Source organism: Notolabrus celidotus, chromosome 7 (assembly GCF_009762535.1).
Source record: "Notolabrus celidotus isolate fNotCel1 chromosome 7, fNotCel1.pri, whole genome shotgun sequence".
Taxonomy (NCBI): domain Eukaryota; kingdom Metazoa; phylum Chordata; class Actinopteri; order Labriformes; family Labridae; genus Notolabrus; species Notolabrus celidotus.
Window position 1 is genome coordinate 17,321,897 of NC_048278.1, and position 19,632 is coordinate 17,341,528.

Here is a 19,632-nt window from a genome sequence, read left to right on the forward strand (position 1 = left end):
TGATCAGTATCCATAGTGAAAATCCCCCTGGTACAGTATGATAGCATTGCCATGGAAACAATAGGCCAGTTGATATTTTTAACCCTTGGGGTGTATTCCTGACTCCTACGCAGCTGTGGTGGGTTAAAGTTGAAGTCTATAATACTGGCAAGAACAGGACCCAGGAGCCAGAGATTAGTAAACCTTGGCCAAGTATCAATATTCTGTATTCTTGTGTGGATGGGAAACAAGTCTAATGGAATTTTGTTAACTTATTAATGCTTACACATACAAATGATACCAGCCTTACAGTTATTCAGTTTTACCTTGAATTTCTTTTTAAAAGCTGAACTTCTCTGAAAACCCAGTACATGCTGAAACCTCAGGAACTGAACTGCTGATCAGTGGCATAATCATTAATAGAATATAAAGGCTTCAGGCTCTACAGCTGTTGGCATTTACATAATGTATACTGTATGTATTATATACTTCGTCTAACTTTTACTTTTTTAGCATCCACTGATAACATTTTCAACTGGTACTGGAAACCCAGTGTACACAAAGTACACAAAATCATGGGGCTGTAAAACAGGTGTGACTTAAGAAAGCAAAGAATGTTCTAGTACACTGTTTTATTTGGGTCCCAAAAGGAAAAGACAAAGAAACTAATACATCAATTACTTGATAAACTGAACTGTGCTCACAGTGTCTGTGGTGCTGATCCCTTATTGTTCATTTCCCGGTGCAAAAGTTATCATCTGCTAATCTGCAAGTTATAAATGGGAATTTCCATTACACCCTGCTAATTGGACAGAAGCAGCTTTGACGTGCTCTCACTAGTCATGTGTGAACACCAGCAGAGGAGCTGTTACATGAGAGGCGGATGATAGAGGGAGACCGGGGGAAACGAGAGAAAACAGTGTGAACAAGACGAGGAGAGAGAGGGAGACAAGATACACCAAGAAGAACACCTGCTCAGTGGGAGAATTTCACTCTTGTATAAACTAACAGCTGGGGAACACTGATTACTTTTGGCATGAGGCTCTTTCAAAGCTGTTTGCAGGCACTAAATGTTCTGTATGACAAATCAGCATACAGTTCCTCATCCATAGGACATATCAAGTTTGAAATGTGTTCAAGTATTAATTTTTCTTCTTGCAATTGAACTGTCAATTTTTTGCTCAAGCTTACAGTCATACCTCTACAGAATCAGAATTAGCATGACTCTCATTTGAATTCATTTTTTGAATCTGTTTCAGCAATTCAGTAGTGTCCTTAACTTTGCTTAAAGTGATTGCTTCATTTTCACCTTATATCCATGAGCTAACTTCAAAATTCATTCCATAGACTGTGCAGGCCTATAGGAAGTGGGCGTGACTGCAGAGATGTCAACCATTTGTTTGTAAACTATTGTTTTGGAGCCATATTAAAGGAGTCTTGAAATTATAAAATGAGACCCTGAAACCATTAGGAAAACGTTTACCGCAGTAATTAAGTGAAAGTTAGGCCATTTTTATCAGCTGGCTTCATCAATTTTTATTAAATTTGCAACCAGGGGTCTCCCCCTGCTGACGATCAGACAGAATGTAGGTTTAAAGCACTTGCACATTTTCCTCAATTTTAACAAACTGGCTCAAACGACTTCTAATATGCATTTTATATTCAGACAAAACATCTTGGCAACGTTTTTTCATCACTTTTATTACATTGTTTGGTAAATCTACTAACTTTTTTGTTACTGTTTTGCCAAAGGTACCGACTGCTCTGCCAGCTTGCATGTTGACTTTTCCCAATCTCTTGTCGTTCTCCCACTAGAAACAACAAAATAAATCCTGTCATGGCAGCATTACTGAGAGTCGAAGCTGTAAAGGGTAACTCTTAACAATACAAGTCAACATTTTAAACTTGATCAAAACTTAAGTAACGCATGAGTCCTAATTATGTAGTGTATTATTTAATTTTGGAACGCATAAACTCATGTTGCTCACCTTTAACTAAAGATGACTAATGACTGTGTTCACCTTTAATATGTCATCAGCAAAGGAACCTTAATTCACTTACTTCACATATTAGTTAGCATGGATCGCATTAGTTGGACATTTATTGTATTTTTTATTATATATATAATTATTTTGTTAAGAAGTTAGAGAAATAGGCTATAGTCTTAAAGAGAGAAAGATTTAAAGTTAAGATAGAAATACTGTTCGTATCACGTATCTGACAGTAACTATTTTGTTCCATTAAAGCTTATTTAACATATTTTGAATAAAATGACAAGCAACCCAAATTCAGTATTTGAACTGAAATTATAACCTGATGCATATCTTTTATACATCAAATGATTTAAAAATATAAATAGCCAATATCAAATAAACACCCACTGTGAAGACCCTTAAGTGCTTGAAGTTATGGAGACATCAGCTTAATGTCTGCTGTTTAAAATGTGTTTTAGTTGACTTGATATAAAGCTAACATACATGATACATACAGACAGGTTTCACAATAGTATCCCTATGCTATTTAGGACTATACAAGGACAATAATACAAGACTAATGTCATACTCGAGAGCCTCAAACTGAACAATATAACTCATCACTTGAACATGATCCTTCTGTGGTTTATCATACCCCACAGACTTGGTCATTGTGGAAGGTTTTGAACTGATCTAAACACATGAACAGGCTAAAGTCGGTTCCATACTGTATCTTTAGCAGTGGTGGACTAAGTACACAGCTTCATTACTTAAGTCAAAGTATAGATACTCCATGTAAAAAAATTACTCCAATATAAGCGAAAGTTGCTCTGTCAGATTATTACTTGAGTTAAAGTACTGGAGTACTTCATTTTAAAAATACTTAAGTATTCAAAGTACTTTTTAAAATATCTCAAAACATTGTATTTTCACAATACATAAATGCAGACAAGACTATATAACAGTACATTTGTTACATTGTTTATTTAGAAAACATTTCTTGACATCTCTAAAAAACTATACCATGTAATGAAAACAGCAACTAAGTTACTCCAAGCACAGACAACTTAGTTTGAAACGTTCACCTGGAATGAAACAAATGTTACGTAGCTCAACACACCTTCTCATGTTGGACAGTGAATTTTTGGGCATAGTGGGAAACAGGAAGAACATTTCAAATAATACGTATCATTGTTCACTTCAAAAACCTCTAACACAGGCTGAAGAAATGACCATGGGTGCTCAGGTGGAGAATTATAGCCATCATCACCACCTCGACATGAACTGCCTGATCTGAGTGAAATTTGCTCTGTGTTTGCTCCACGTTCAACCTTGGAGACGCACGATACACAGTTACTGCTAAACCATTGAGACAAACAGAACCACACAAACACATTTTACTATAGGGATCAGATTTCAGAGAAGGGAAGGAAATTCATGAGCTGACGTCAAAGTAAAAGTAGTGAGTAACTAGAGCATTGATAGAAATGTAGTGGAATAAAAAAGTACAATAATTGTCTTCTGAATGTAGTGGAGTAAAAGGAACAAGTTCCCCCAAAAAATAATACACAGGGAAGTACAGATACTCAAAAAGTGTACTTAAGTACATTTACTCTGTTACTGTCCACTGATCTTTAGCCACAAAGTATCCACTTGTTTCGGTGACAGGTCTAGTTTCTGATTTCTTATTAAATCAATGCTGCCCTCTTGTGGGTGAGTGAATCCTCTTCACATATCCAACATTTTGGTTCCAAACACCACTCACTACTGTCAGAAAGTCTTCCCGTTAGAGAAACAATAATCTAAGGCGTAACATGCGTTGAAAATCTGAAATATAATGAAAGGTTATATTAAAGAAGCAAAAACTGATTATTTTAACAATGGTAACAAAGCAAACTGAAGCATGTTCATGTATTATAACATAATCGTTCATTACTGCAGTCATTCCAACAAATATGTAATATAATCTAATAAGCTTAATTTGTTCACTGAAAAGAAAAACATTTGTTTGGTAATCTTCAAAAGAATAAACCCAATCACTCATTCACACAATTGTTTTACACGTTTTATTGTAAACTTTTGGAAAGGCAGGGATGAATAGATACATAAAACTGAAACTTGTGGCAAGTAGTGGTATTTGTGTTGAAATGAACATCTGGGGCCACATCATTTCATCTTCTGGGATCAGGAGAGGCTGACAGGAGGATCACAACCACAGTCAAATGATCATAAAACTTCTCCATGGCTCAAGACCAATTCATGTTTTAGTCAGTTAACTTTACTATATTCCTTAGTCACTGGGGGCTTGCAATGTGGAGAAGATGGGGAGGTATTCTTTTGTATAGTAATCCTTAAAGCACTAGAATGTGGTTGAAAATCTAAAGCATGCAAACAGAAAATGTGCAGAATAGCTGTAAATTGTAGATTTTCAAGTTCTGAGTAGACAAACATACACCACCACACACACATACACACACGCAGGATCTGACATTGACACAGGAAGACATGGTAAAGAGCAGCAGACCCTTCTGCACATTCACAAAACATGTGCATCCAAACATTTGACCTTAGAGGGTAAACCAGATCCTGTCAGAGGGAGTAACCAATGCTAACATTTGTGAAAACTACTGAGTGGGCTTTTGCATTCAATGCTTTGAGTGTGAAACAGGCATGGCCCTTTGGGACAAACACAAACAAATGTTAAGTATCTATATTATTTACACTATGTACATATTTTCAGGCTAATAATAGCATTAATGCTACTGTATACAGCACACCTTAGAATTCCTATTACATCTAACAGCGCATTGGACATTTTAATTAGCAAGCAAAGAAAAAAATAGCTATATACAATATGTAACGCTTCACATGTCACGCATCACAGCTTGTCAGCAGCTCACCCTTTTTTATATAAATATAGATATATTTTTGCAAATACTTGCAAACAAATAGGTTAAGCAAATTATCAGTTTCAGTAGAAAATTAAATATATTTCTCTTTTCTTCCCAAGAAGAGAAATCTACAGGGTTAACTGCATAAAAATGCTAAATAAAGAGATCATTTGTTAATGTAAGCTTTCACATATTTTTCCCTCTGAAAAAAAATTATTGGAACCCTTTAAATCGCAAAGCAGGAGATATTTTATATTTTAAACATATTATCATTTACTGAATGCAAGTTAGAAAGCTTAATGTTGTGACTGGTGACGGTGGATCATCGTGGTTTGAGCAGCACTCTGTACATGGCAAAGCCCAGAACTGCAAACACGGTAGCCCCAACACTCGCTTTCAGCCAGAAGGTGGAGCTCCTTAGGTCGGCTTGGCTCACATGCCTGTTAAAGAGAAAGAGGCGGGCCACAAGTGACATTTTTTAGAATTTCTGCATCAAAAATACTCATAACTTTGTCAGATTTGACTGACACACACCTATGTATGAATTGAAGCAAAACTTAATGCGTGATCTGAATCAGGTTGATACGATAAAATACATTTTTAATCTATATCTTCAAAGTTTTGAAGCAAAACTGAGAGGTGGAAGTCTCCTTTTTCAGATGTGCTTATAAAATATGAAAATAAACATGAATGTATCATAAATATGGATAAACTGAGAGCAAATCAGGAATGGAGCCTTGACAAAAGTGAGATGCTGAAGCAAAATAAAGTCAAACAGAAAAATATAATGCAGATTGTAGGTGCCATGAGACAACAAGAAACAAGGTGTGACTGCTTTGTTTTGATGAAAAGGCCACGGCACAGTGACACGGACAAAGGGGATGGGAAAAAGAGCAAGTTGATGGCAGAGAATTACAGCAGGACAGATTAAAATTGAAAAGTGCATGCTTTCGATTCCAGTACAGAGAACTGGATGTAAAGAAAGTAGGAAGAAAATGATGATATCAAAGATTTTTAGAGGAAACTCAAAAGACTCTGACAACATGAAACAAGAAAGGAAAAATGACAGGAAATTATGATGCAGATAACTAGAAAATTATAATGTGGACATCTTTCTGATATCTTTTCACAATATTTTCAAACCTCTGCCAGTCTTGAACTGTTCTCTGTTGTCACATTATGATTTTTTTTGTTAGCATGTGACTTTTTTTTGTTGGCAGGTGTTAGACTAAGGTATATTTACATGCCACCATAAAATACTGTCTGAGGAGTGTCTCTTCTTTCCCATCATCATTTCTATTTTTAGAAAATGATGCCTAAAATTAAAATAACTGTGCAAAAAATAAAAAGACATGAGACAAATGAAAAGAAATGAAAGGTGAGGTAAAGATAAAAATAAATCTCAAAGTTGATCAAAAGGTACAGTGAGGGTTGTAAAAAGGTTTGAAAAAAGACCTTCGGAGTACAACAGCGTAGAGTTTGGCCCTGACCGTCTGCAGCAGCTCAGAGTTGAGGAAGTTCTGACACAAGCAGAAGGTGCACCGGTTACAAGTGCACATGCAGCGCAGCCGGGCGTGGCTGAAAAGAGATACGAGGAAGACAAACACCAACACACAGTTCACATATTGAACACACAAGAAAAAGAAAGGTAAGATAAGATTTTAAAGATGCCACCACCATGAAGTGAGTTGTTTGTGGGTCATCAGCTGAGAGCCAGGACCCAAGCTGTGGATTAAATGAAGGCTGGTGTGCTGTGTGTAATGGAACTGTGTGATTTGCACAGAGGAAGTGTGTGTTGACAGTGTACTTTGAACTGACAGACAGCTGGAGTGAGAGCCTGAGGGAGAGATCAATGTTTCAGCTCAGCAGGGAACCCTTTTACCCACAATGCAAAACAGTGTAGTATCAGACCATCAGAGTGCATCACAGCCTGGGGGCAGTGAAGTGCATTAATGTAGACTGAAGTGCATCATGTCTGATACTGACACCGGCGTAGAGTAGGAACATCCCCGCAGGGACACAGTTTATCCTCAGGCAGGGAGGAAAGTAATAGCAATTATACACAGTATAGTATATAGAAGGGGATTTAACCTGCAGACTAAAAGAAATGAAAATATAGCAGCATAAAGGAGATGCCTATTTAACTTGACATCAAACAACAAACTAAAAAGAAGACTGAGTGAGCAACTTCCTCACTTCTGGCCAAAACAAGACAGAAGTGAGATGATGCTACATGAGATTTACAAGACTAGCTGGCTAATTCCAGATATACAAAAGACAGAAACACATATTTGACTTGTGTTCAAATTTTCACTCTTAAATTTTTTTCTGGTAGGTGACAATTTAGATCAACCATGTCACTATAATCACAAGTGATAAAAAGGCATGTAAGCTTTATACCTACAGCTGCAAGTTTAATAGGTAATCGTTGCTAAAAAGAATTGCATCTAATACAATAGTCAAGCAAACAATCCCGACTTTGAGAGGGTGTAGAGGATCAGTTTCTATTGACAGGTTAGGCTAAATACAAGACCCATCCCTGCATACTACAGCTTAAAATAGAATAAAAAGGACTGTTATTGTAGAAGAGAGGCAAAACATAACAGTTTTATATGTCCAAACAGCAATAAATCAACCATCCCATCAATTTAATCCGACTGTGATCAGGTTAAATGATGTCAGATTTCAGACTCTTAGAAGTAAAATTACTTGGTTTACTTGAAACAAATTATGTTTTAAAGAGTGAACCAGAGCCGGGTAGCTATGATGTCATGTAAGCTCAAATACACATTGCTTCATTGAGGTTAAGGTGACTCTTATGACCCTTTATTTATAAAAATGACCAGTGCAAGTTCATTGAATGTAGATTAAGTGTTTCTGTACTTACGGGTACATGGCCATAGTGGTGAGCTTGGTGTAGATGTCTCTGCTGGGTGCTGCTGTAGTGTTACAGGTGAAGTATTGAGGAGGTGGCATCTTGTGCCTCCTGCAGAACTCTAGAGGAGTGCAGTTGTACATCTGTTTGGCCTCCTGCAGATCTGACTTTGCTGCGATCATCATACATGGAGTCTTACTGTCCATGAAGTATTGCTGATGAGGGAAAGAAAAGGGCAATGAATGATGATAGAGAGATTTAAATTTATACTTTCTTTGATTGTTTGACAGATTTACCTTGAAGACTTTAGCGCAGTATTCAAAGGAATAAGGGTTGCTGACATCATAGACCAGGCAGACAATGTCACAGGCCAGATCAGCATCAGACAGGTAGTCGAAGTCAGGGAAAACTTCATGAAGCTGAGAGAGGAGACACAGAAACGAGAGGAGAAGAGAGTGTGTTACATGACTAAAAAGATTTAAATGTTTGCAAAGAAGATAGGCATAGCCGCTGTGTTAATGACTTGGCAAGATGAGTCCTGGTGGTAACATAAATTAAACACTACTGAGGCATTTGCAGTAAACTTGTCCAGTTATCTATTCATGAGTGCAGACAGAAACAGAGCCACAGTACTGCTAAGTGTTTCATTGCTGATATGAAACAATAATCGAGAATGCCTGTATATGAAAGACAAGCAAGTGGCAGCAATAAAGAGGGCAAAGTGTAGTGTGTTTGAGTAAACAAACACAGTATTTAAATAGGATAGGGAATGTAACTAGTGCGGTTCAATTGCTCAATGTGGCTATCCCAAAGTAGCCTTTAAGATGAGCTAATACAAAGATTGTCTGCGATTCAAATGAGCCAAAACACATACTAATTTAGAAACATCTACATCCGCCTGACAGCATATAGTGAGAGTAAATGCTGCAAGGCTTCTCAACCACACACAGCTAGCAGCGCTTCAGTTAAGTATACCTTCTGTTTCCAGGTGGTGATTTCTAATCCTATTGTCAACTAAGTGGAAATGCTTGCTTAACAATAGCAGTAAGGTGAACTTGATAAGACGCTTATATAAACAGCCAGGCAAGCATAGCCAACCTGAGGCTGAGCAGGTCTGACAGCTGACAACCTCACACTCTATATGCAGAGCTAAATACACAAAGTATATGCTGTGTAGAAATAGATATGGAACCAAAGGCGATGTATTTGTATCATTGTAAACATTAAATTTGCTTTTATCCCTTAAAAGCTGGCTTTTGACTCTTTCAAATACATCCACGTAAATCCTAATAACAGCAGAAATTCTGGTACTCACAAGAAGGTATTTCTCCTGGCCATAAACATATGTTGTGCTGATAGCATAGTAGGATTTGTGCTCCTCTTTAATCGTTTTTTGACGCTGAGAAAAGAGAGAAATTATATGTTAAAATGGATCATGACATGAAACTTGGGAGAATATATTCCTGCAAACTTGTACATGGTAAATCCTACATCTGCAAGACCCAAACGACCAGAAATGTTCAACAACTTCAATCAGACAAGAATTCAGTTATTGTGCTAAAACACAGAAGAAGCACATTTTCTAATAATGACATAACTGCCCGGGATGGCATCAGCTGGACATTTCAGACCACCGCTAGGAATATGGAAGCTCTGTTAGACCGGGATATGTCCTTAAACATCCTGTCTCAAAATAATGCAGAAAAACAAGGGCATGCATTTGTTTAGTCTAGATTGGATTATTACACTTCCCTATTAAGGCTGCTCTAAGAAGTCTCTAAAGACTCTTTAGCTTGTCTAGGATTCTGCCGCACATGTACGGTTAAGAACAGAATAAAAAGAGATCCTGCATCTCCCATAAAAGACTCTTTGCACTTAATTCCTTATGAAATTTATAACAGAATATGAAACCCCTCTTCTTGTTTTCAAAGCACTCAATGGTCAGACATCATTGCATCTAAAAAAGAACAAAGTGTCCTATCGACCCTCTAGAACATTGCACTCCCAGGTTACAGGCCTAATCTTTTAGTAGGGATGACTCCGGCTTATAGCAGGCCCTAGTTATGCTACTATAGGCTTAGACTTCCAGGGGGCTTCACTCACTGAGCTCCTGTCTCTCCTTATCTTCCTTAATCAGCTTGTATTGCTCAATGAACGCATGTTACTTACGCCATGATTTCCCAGTGGTTTTAATACTTCAATGTTCCGCAGACTCCTGGATTATTGGATCATTGTTGCTGATCAGTTTGATAATAACAACTGTAGCATTTGGAGTCATCCATACTAATATTATCATTACTGTACTGTTGTTACTGCCAATATTCCATGGGTTTACATTATCATTATTATTGGCACTGTAACCATAACACTATATTATGTGTTGTTGCTTTTGTTTCTGACTTGCAGACTGGCTATTTGTTGGTCTCTATCCATCTCTCTAATGTTAAGTTTGCTTTCTGTAGTGTCTGTGGGCTTAAAGGATTGTGACCAAGTAACATGGTTTCATTTATATACAGGACACCGTAAAATGTCAGTGTGGGGAGCCTATACATGAAAATGTACTGTATATGTTCAACGCTTGTGATTATTTTTCATACCATGAGGTTGCTTCCAATGAATGCTTGGAGGAAGCCACTCTTTCCGCTGCCAATATCTCCAAAGACGTTGCAACGGAATACGCTGCGCTGGGTCTGCTTCTTCTGCAGGTCAATCTTCTTAGCTCTGGTAACTGCAGGTGGCAAAACACACACATGGGGTTCAGTGTACACAACACATGGCCACTGTCAGTAAACAACAATGCTCTTACTGAACTGTTATGTCACCAATGTAATGAGAGGATGGATCCACTGATGTAATTACTGATGGTACGACTGCTGAGTACAACAGCTTATGATACTGAATGATCATAGCTGTAACATTATAATGAATGAATCTACAGGACAACTGGATCATACGTTATAATACATCACAGCCTTGATGTGGTATAACAATGAATGATAATATTTCACTTTGTCTTGAGCTCATGATTTGTTTGCAGTATGGACAAGCCATTGTGATATGTGGTATGAATCACCTGTAATTCCTGCTGCTTGGGACTCCTGCTCAGCAACTATCGAGTAACCAAGGTAACCCAAATACTCCAGACAGCGTTGGACATCCAGATACGTGGTTAACCTGAAAAGAAATTATATAAAGCGATACACCCCATACATGAAATTAGGACTGTGACAAAGTGTTTCTTTTAATATCTTCACAGATAAGTTGTTTTGATTTTACCCCTTTCAATATAATGGTTCAATGTTTTGCTTTTGACACCCATGATTGTGACTGTAGCCACTTTCATTCTTTATAACGGTGACAGCTGAGTATTTCTGGCTGTAAAAAAAAAATGCTAAAATGATACCTGTGTTTAACCTCTAACAAGAAAACAAACCATTCCTGAAAAAGCAGAGTTGTCTTCAAAAACCCTTTTTATGTTTAATTAAATAAGCTATATGTATCAACATTTTGGCCAAACACAACCAGTAAGACTTTTCCTGAATTTAATTAAATACTAGAATAAAGCAAAAATGTGTTTTATCAGGACAAATCTATGGCAAGTGTAGAAGGTTCAGTGTTCAAGATTTAGGGGAAGTATAGTGGCAGAAGTAGTTGATTTTCATTACCTAAGATATAAGGAAGGTCCCTCCTCCACTGAGTCCTCAATTTTTCTCTGCTATGTCTCTATAAAAGCCATCCTACAGCCATTGTAAGTTATCCTACATTAATGGTTTCACAAAGTGGAGTGTGAAGTGATTTTTCTTATATTGCAGTGAACTTCATGCTAGATGCCACTAAATGTTACTCACAGAGCCTTTACGTAAACAAAAAAATCACAGCAAAGAGGAAAAGGGAACTCTTGGCTTTTGACATCCGTTGTGATTTGGAACTAGGGCAAGATGGGGGTGTAGCTGATGCAGAAATATAATACAGCAGGAGGGTGAAAATGCCAGGAAAGTTCTACAGATATTGCCTCAAATTTACTTAATATTATTTTTTTGGGTTGTTGGTTGGCTGAGTGGTTTAAGCGAATGCCTTATGTAAAAAAGGCTCGTCTTTGTTGCTAGTCAATCAATAAATGTTGTGATCTATTATTTTTCTACAATTAATCGCCACTTACGTCCACTGGGAGAGATATCCCTGGTAGGTGATACAGCCCTGTTCATTAGTGCAAACTGTGTTGCTGACATCTGGACCCCAGGGCATGTAGGGAAAAACATCAAACAGGTCGCTCAGCTCCTCTGGTGACAAGGCACAGTCACGGTCCTGTGGTACACAATTTTATGATTAGTTTACAGAATAATGAACCAAAGCTATGGACAAATGCTATCTTAGAACCCATAATTTCAATGGTCTGACAACAACATGGCCTCTGAGAATAACGGCCATCTTTCCAGGGCCTCTAGGCCAGCGGCAAACCGTAAAGGGTTTTTGGTCCTGACTACTTTTTCAGTATGATGCTATTGTTTACTGTCTGACTCACAACTTGAGAAGCAATAATGGAGTTGGAGTTGAGAGAAAGAGAAAGAGAAGATTGTTAAATAAAATTACGAGAGGAGATCGACTTTAAGACTTTAAATAAAAGCTATATTGTAATTTTACAGCCAGTGAGTTGTTCCAAGATTGCATTACAGCATATTAAGTTCCAGCTCCTTTGCAGCGTCTACAGATTCTGCCGTTTTGCTTTTTGTATCAGGTGCTCAAGGCAGGCAAGACTTCAGATTGGATTTTAAAGATTAGTGGTAACCGAAACTGCTTCCTGTAATTTCCAGCTGAGAAAGTGATCATGATACTGTGAAGCATACATTCACAGTTGGACTCCAATCACTCGCACAGAAAGCAGATCTTGGCACTAGCCCGCCACTTTGGCTTTGTGACTTTCATTCCAACCTCGCAGCTAATTCTCCCGTCAATCCCTCCTCACTGACAAGAAGTTAAATCAGGTCTTAGCAGGCAGTCAGTGCTGCCTGTGCCAGTGTATTTTGGTTTTGTGCTGTGCTGGGTAACTGATTAGCTTTTTGTAAGTGCCTCTGCAGGTCAGGGGATGAAGTAAAAACAGAGGCAGGTGTGCAGGATTATACCTTGTCATGTTTGTCAAAGACGCTCTGGAGGAAGAGGTAGGCATTGTGGTTGAGCTCTGTGGTGCAGTCTGGAGGAATTTTCAACCTAGAAGAGAAATATTGCAAAGCAAATATTTTTATCAAGTCCCATGAGTGAACACTAGGTAAACATTGCGACAAAAATCAAACACAGTTGAAAGGATCTGTAAACACTGAAACCGGTTTGAGTAGGAAGGAGATGGAGACTCACGAAGGGAAGAGGTAGTCCTGATTTAACTCCAGGTCATCATCGTATCCAAACCTCCTAAGCACTGTCCATGTTGTTTCATGGCGTCCTCGCTGAATAAACAGGGTGTGGAGGAACAAGAAGCCTGAAGAGAAATTCCACAAAGAGTAATCAGTGAAAGAGAGGGTGTTTGTATACACAAGATGGAGTAGGCTTGTCAATCTACCCCCACCTTTCAGAGTGAGACCGTTGTCGCACACCCCATCACTCATGTTCTTCCTCACCACATTTTTTACATCCTCCAACGCCTGAGGTTCAAGCGGGGTGTTGAAGCACGTCCGCTGTGAGAGGTCAGACAGAAACACCTTTGATATGGTAGCACTAAATGACACGAACAGGTTTGTGCAAATTCCTTTCCTTTTTTAGACTAAGTGGCAAAATGGAAGAATCACCTGGAAGAAGTTCAGCTCATGATCGTTCAGAATCCCATCGTTGTCTAGATCAGAAATTTTGAAGATTCGGGTCAGAGCTTTGACACAAAGTGACTTCATCTGGAAACCACAGAGGGAGAAGAAAAGTCAAAAATGCATAATTATAAATGATGATGTAATTCAACATTTGCTAAAATTCTGGCTTAAGGGTGTCAGTTTTCTCACATATAGCTAAAAATTATATAAAACAAAACAGATGTAAATTTATGAAGATTTCAAATATAGGTAGAACAGAGGTGCAGAATTCACATGGTCTAATTTCTACTCTTACATTTTTCTTCTCGGGACAGTAGAGAGGACCCGTGGGATGCAGAACTGCTTTTTGGGCATAGTAGAACAGCTCTGAGATGTTCTTCAGGTTCTTTGCAGAACACTAAAAAAGAACAAGAAAAAGGAAGACAGGAGTTGATTCACACAAACATGCAGTGTAGCACAACCCTGCAGACCTTTGTACACTGGCACAACTTGACACGTGATGCAGAGCAGTGCAAATCTTTGTTTACCAACCTGTTTGTGTGAGTTGGTGTGTGCATTAATCTGTATATACCGCACAGGTGTGTAAGTGTGTGTGTGAGCTAAGTCACGGCCAGACAGGGTATTAACACACAGGATCTGTCTCAGGGACAATCCCAGTCTCATTAACCAGTCTGAAAAATCACAGGTACAGAGCTGTAAGGAGATATAGATTATCTATAAGCTTCAGACCTCAGAGTTCACAAGTTCAACATCCCATTGCTTACAGATGAGGATTAAGTCCCTTTAACATATGCACTCCTGAAATCGTCTAGAAAGTTTGTAAAAGCCTGCCCCTGCAATTTTCCAAATTGTCTTATTCACACTTCCTCCTCACATTGTTAACCTTAAGTTTTTACGGCATTGAAAAACAACTATTCAGCTTAGTTGAAAGTGATGATCATAAAGACTGATGACACTGTGGATTATCTTCTGATTATTTTTAGGTTCACAGTTCAAAGTGTCATCTTCAGAAAAATCAATTTTTTCAGTCATTCATTCATCAGCTAAAAATCCAGAGACTCTCGATTTGTTGTCATGAACGAAGAAAGGGAAGCAAATCCCAAAAAAGGTAAGAAGCTGGAGCAAACAAATTCCCAATATTTTATCTTTAAAAAAATGCTGAAAAATGTTATCAATATTTAAAAAAAAAGGTATCAGTTAGTTACATTTACTTTTATGGTGATCAATGAATTAACTGTTAAATAGATACAGCTACATTGCAGCTATAAAAATATAGGCCATATCCTATCTGGAAACATCTTTCATTATTGTCATTATGTGATAACATGGGCTCAACTTATTGAGATCGTCATGTTTTTAACTTCTCTGCAAACACACTGCATTACCTAGAAAAATATTGTTTCCCTCTGCTCCTACAGATAATGTTTCTTCCTCTCTTTATGTTCTGTTTAATCAGTGACAATAGAAGAAGATATTGATTTCCATTTGTGTTTACTTCCCCTCTGAGCCTGAGCAACACACCTGAGTATATCTGTTGTCTGACTCAAAAGTAATGGTGCTGCATTGATTGAATATTAATGTACTTCTGGGGCAAATCAACACTCAATAATGTTATTTCTTCCACTCTAATAGTATTCACTGTCATTGAAGGGTCAGTTTTTCTCACCTCGACACAAGTCTCTATCTCACTGTACTGGTTCATAATGGGCAGAATGGTCTCCATGCTGCTGTGTTCCACCAGGTCCGACTTGTTTCCCACCAGGATTAGAGGAACCCTGGAAACAAACACACAAACCACAAACCACTGTATCAACACTAATATATGAAAAACAGTCACCATGTGCTACTTACAGTGACTCTTTTCACATTTTAAAAGGATGAACCAAGCTGCAACCTCCGGTCTAAAAATATGAGTCCAAATGCGGAAGTGCTAAAAACTGCAGTTCATCGAGGATCCGCTTGGGGCTGGCTCCAGAAGTACCGGAAACCACATACACACCAATTTAAAAAAAAGCCGATCTTTACAGCAGAAATAAACATGTTTGCAGCCTGGTACAAAAGACAAGTGTAGTCTGGATATCTCATTTCTCAATCGGCACACACTGTACAGGGGTGAATTTGTTTCTAATGCAGCAATTGCGAAGATATTTAGATTATGAGTCTTTCAATGAAAGGCACAGCTGACTTGACAGACAGGTGGGAACAATGTAGCTGTTGGCTAGGAGGCTCAAAGCCCGCCTCTTTACGTCACAATCGCTCAACAGCAGCAATATGGCTCCCACCAACGATTGGCCGCAAAACAGCGCTTCAGAAACAGATGGGTAACGTCACAGATACTACGTACATATTTTATACAGTCTATGGGAGGAACCTGCCGGTGTGATGTCATCACTTCAAATACACATTTTAAAATTCCACGAATGACTTCTGGTGACAGAAAAGGTCTTTTACATATTTTCCTAGGCTGAGCTTGAACTGACACCATTTTTGCTGTGACATGCAGGTAAACAAAGAGGGATGGTCTTGCCATTCCTCTTCCTTCTTAGCTCCTGACCATTTTTACACAGTTTCATACCTGCTGTCCTTGTCTGTGTTCTCAATAATGAGGGGGATCCAATGGCTCGTCACCTTTGGAAAACAAAGGTACCAAAGATGAAAATGTCGAAGATCATCCACATTTTGAGAGATAGCTTCTTATTCAGAAGCATCGTACAAGTGATAATATTTAACTGCTAGACAAACATAATATGGAAATGATACAATCAGGAGTAGCTCACCTTCTCGATGGACTTCTTGCTGTTGACTGAGTAGACAATGCAAATCACATTTGCCTAGACGAACACAGATAGTCCATCAGGCTTTTACCTGAACTCAGTATGTCTTTTAATATTAACAGAAAAGCTCAAAATAATGACTGACCTTGGAGATCTCCTGAAACAGCTGCTCATCTGTCTGCTCTGCATCTGTACAGAAAAAACAAGTGTGCAACAGTTGAAACCAAGAATCCTGGTTGTATACCTATCATTTAACAACAAGATTACTAAATGTAGTTAAATCTAAAACCATCAGAAACAGTCATCAAACAAAGAAATGATCATGGCCTTAAAGTACCTGAATAATCCACGATGTGTGTAGGAACTCTCTCTGGTGTGACGTCCGCAGGTATGGTGATTTCCTCAGCACGGTAAGGAACCTAGGAGCAACACAACATGACTATGAAATATGTCTGCAGCAGATACAGATACTTGTTATGTGTTAAATACTTGATTCTGATTGTTCAAAACTCCTCTGCCTCAGGGTCCTGTTCACCCTATCAGGATTCTAAGTTGCATTACTGCCCGTTCACTGTGCATTATCTCATAAAATCAATAGAGTTAAACAACAAACAGAAAGCATCCATTGACTTAAAGGTGAAGGGGAGTATCAAGATTTCTAAAATGAAATCATCAAAATGTACCCGTACCACTTCTGGGAACTCCTCGCTGACCAGGGACATGATGAGAGACGTCTTGCCCACTTTGGCTGTTGAGTGACAGAGACAAGAAAAGGGAGAGGTGAGTACAAAATGAGATTACTCTGTAGATTGAAGCGTGCACTCATTACAATCTGTATTAACATTTAAGCTGTGAGATAATAATTTATTTAACATTGTTAGACTAATATTGTGATGGAGATTTAGCTGTTTAGGCCACGTGACAGCAACACAGACTCCACATTATAATAAAGACATCACAGGGTATTATTAATGGGTGGTTTAACAGTTTATAAATTGTTGCATTCATCCAGCTTGATTTTTAAATCCCAGACTTTCAACCAATAAGCCTGAGACCTACAAAATATGTCCCAGTGTTATGACATTCTCTATCTTTTTGAAATATGTCTTCATGAATTCAATGACAATCTGATGAACAGGTATTTGCTTTGCTTTTCCTCAGACTACCATCTAACATCTAAATTAACCTTGATATCTTAATGCGAAAACGTAAAAATAGCAGCTTGCAACGCGGTATGTTTCTTTCCAAAGAATACCTCAAGATCAATTCACATTTTGCAACACTTTTTGTAATCCGATGAAATGGCCACGGTTGGTTTTAATAGGGTCGGAGGGAAACATCAAAGGGGAAGGCAGATTTAAGGTTTTCTATTCATGCGTTTCTTTCGTTACACTAGCCAAGTAATGCACCACAACAATAAGGTCATCGAGACATTTAACAGCGCAAATCATGTTACTTCAGAGGTTAAACGAGCACAAATAAAGAATTGAAGTGAGGTAGTCACAGTCAACTATCACCCTGGTCTGGCTGTCAGCAGCATCACATGCTCAGCTGGTAGCATCAATGACAATAGAAGCTTCAGACTATCACAGTGTAAATGACAGCTTTACTTACGCTCTCCCACCAATAATATCCTCACGTCCTTGCGCATCTTCTCCAGCATCGACAATCCACAGTTGTGTGTGAAACATTTATGCTCCTGTCTGTATGGAGGATACAGCAGCCAGCTCTCCACGGCCTGGCTTGCTCGCTAACAGCTACGTTCGCATTTCAGCTTCGGTTCACACCGGTCCAGAAAAGACACAGTGAACGGGATACTGCGAGACCTTTAATTAGATAGCTGAAGAACAATACGCTGTTTTCAGTATATTCCGTCTGCAAGGTCTAGCCAGGCTGTCGTTGAGTGCTTCTGAAGATGTGTCAATCAGCTAATCTACACCATAGACTGTGATCTGCACATATACTTCACTGATAACAGCATTATCGGCCTCCTCTACGCTAGCAAGCGTGTCTCCGCCACGCCCCTCAGACTCAGCTGACTTTGAGAGCGAGCAAAGATCGTGTATAACGCGAAGATGAACGTGTTGGACCCGCCTATGGTTGGACCTGGTTGAACCATGGGGTCCGGGTCTGACCCATAGACTGTATGAATAAGGTTAGACCGCCAAAAGCTTGTAGTCGAAGTCATGAGATGATAAATAGATAACATTTCCCTCTTTTTAAAACTTAGCTTGGTTTGTTGGTTATTTTAAAAACAACAGAGGGTGGTGGTAGTAGTGGAGGAAGCCGGGCCCACAGAGAGTCAAATTTGTCCCCTAAATAAAGAAAATAAATTTAAAAATAAAGAAATATTAGGAAAATATAGATGAATAAATACAGGCATTTTTATTATTAAAAAAAAGGTTATAATTTAGTTTATTTGAAGTTGTAAAAAACACATGTATATAACTAATTCTTCATAATCAGTTTTCCTATGTTAGAAGAAGAAGAAAGATACTTTATTAATTACATTTTTTCACTCTTGCTATTTTTGGACATGCTACACATACAGTATATACATACAATCATGCACACACATGCAGTGAACATGCTTAGGCAGAGATGTCAGAGTGAGGATGCTGCCAACAACCAGGGCACCCCAAGCTGTTGGGGGTTTGGTGCCTTGCTCAAGGGCACCTCAGCAGTGCCCAGGCAAGTGAACCAGCACCTCTCCAGCCCCCAGTCCACTTGCCAAACTTTGTCCATGCTGGGACTCGAGCCGGCGGCCCTTCGGTTCCCAAGCCAAGTCCCTATGGACTGAGCTACTGCTGCCCCTATCATAGTTTATAAATAAATGTATTATTATAGTCACATCTAATTTACATGTTCATTTTTTAAATCCACGACTTTTAGCTTATCCCTTATTTCCTTGTTTCATTCTCAAATGCGTCAAGTATTGCTCTGAAAAACTTTAAATTATAAAATGTTCTTGTTTCTTCCATTCATGTTATTAATCTGTATCTGCTACTGGACACTCAAGGTCAAACATAAATAGTGGAGTAAAAAATGGTCCAATCCCTTAAAAACTGAGTGGACTTTTGGTACAATGAAGCAGCAGAAAATGTACACAATCTAGACACAACTACCTCAGTATTACTCTTTAATGCAGCACCTGAGTGTAATTACATACTTTTTATTTTGTTCTGGGATGAGGGGTGATAATTAACTTTCAATCAAATCATCAGGATTGGATCAATTGCACCTTTGCAAAAATGTCAAGTGTAAGTATTGATGATTAATTAATCTAAAGAAATACACTTGTAAATGGAAGGCCTAAGAAAGGGCACGGCTAGACTAAGCCCAAGACTA

The 19,632-nt window shown here is 38.4% G+C and overlaps 1 protein-coding gene across 2 annotated transcripts; it reads right to left on the reverse strand.

Moving 5' to 3' along the window:
• Positions 1 to 4,003: 4,003 nt before the first annotated feature.
• rhot1b (ras homolog family member T1) lies at positions 4,004 to 18,316 on the reverse strand. Of its 2 annotated transcripts, XM_034688757.1 has the most exons (20): positions 17,899 to 18,316; positions 16,974 to 17,032; positions 16,622 to 16,703; positions 16,430 to 16,473; positions 16,288 to 16,341; positions 16,086 to 16,138; positions 15,177 to 15,285; positions 13,806 to 13,907; positions 13,496 to 13,594; positions 13,276 to 13,384; positions 13,068 to 13,188; positions 12,839 to 12,923; positions 11,878 to 12,023; positions 10,792 to 10,892; positions 10,316 to 10,446; positions 9,034 to 9,117; positions 8,015 to 8,137; positions 7,731 to 7,933; positions 6,299 to 6,421; positions 4,004 to 5,283 (listed from the first exon to the last, which is right to left on the reverse strand). In XM_034688757.1, the coding sequence occupies exons 1-20, from the start codon at positions 17,945 to 17,947 to the stop codon at positions 5,166 to 5,168; spliced, it is 1,995 nt and encodes a 664-aa protein (XP_034544648.1). In that variant the 5' UTR covers positions 17,948 to 18,316; the 3' UTR covers positions 4,004 to 5,165. The 2 variants fall into 2 exon arrangements, with proteins under 2 accessions (XP_034544648.1, XP_034544649.1); XM_034688758.1 differs by lacking the exon at positions 6,299 to 6,421.
• Positions 18,317 to 19,632: the final 1,316 nt, after the last annotated feature.

What these genes read in the sequence shown, in the direction of transcription:
- rhot1b (XM_034688757.1), bottom strand. Translation starts at nt 17,947, where the DNA reads ATGCTGGAGAAGATGCGCAAGGACGTGAGGATATTATTGGTGGGAGAG. An exon ending in ACACATCGTGGATTATTCAG is followed by an intron (nt 16,474 to 16,621) that starts GTACTTTAAGGC and finishes TTTTCTGTACAG; the next exon opens with ATGCAGAGCAGACAGATGAG. An exon ending in AGATAGAGACTTGTGTCGAG is followed by an intron (nt 13,908 to 15,176) that starts GTGAGAAAAACT and finishes GTTCTTTTTTAG; the next exon opens with TGTTCTGCAAAGAACCTGAA.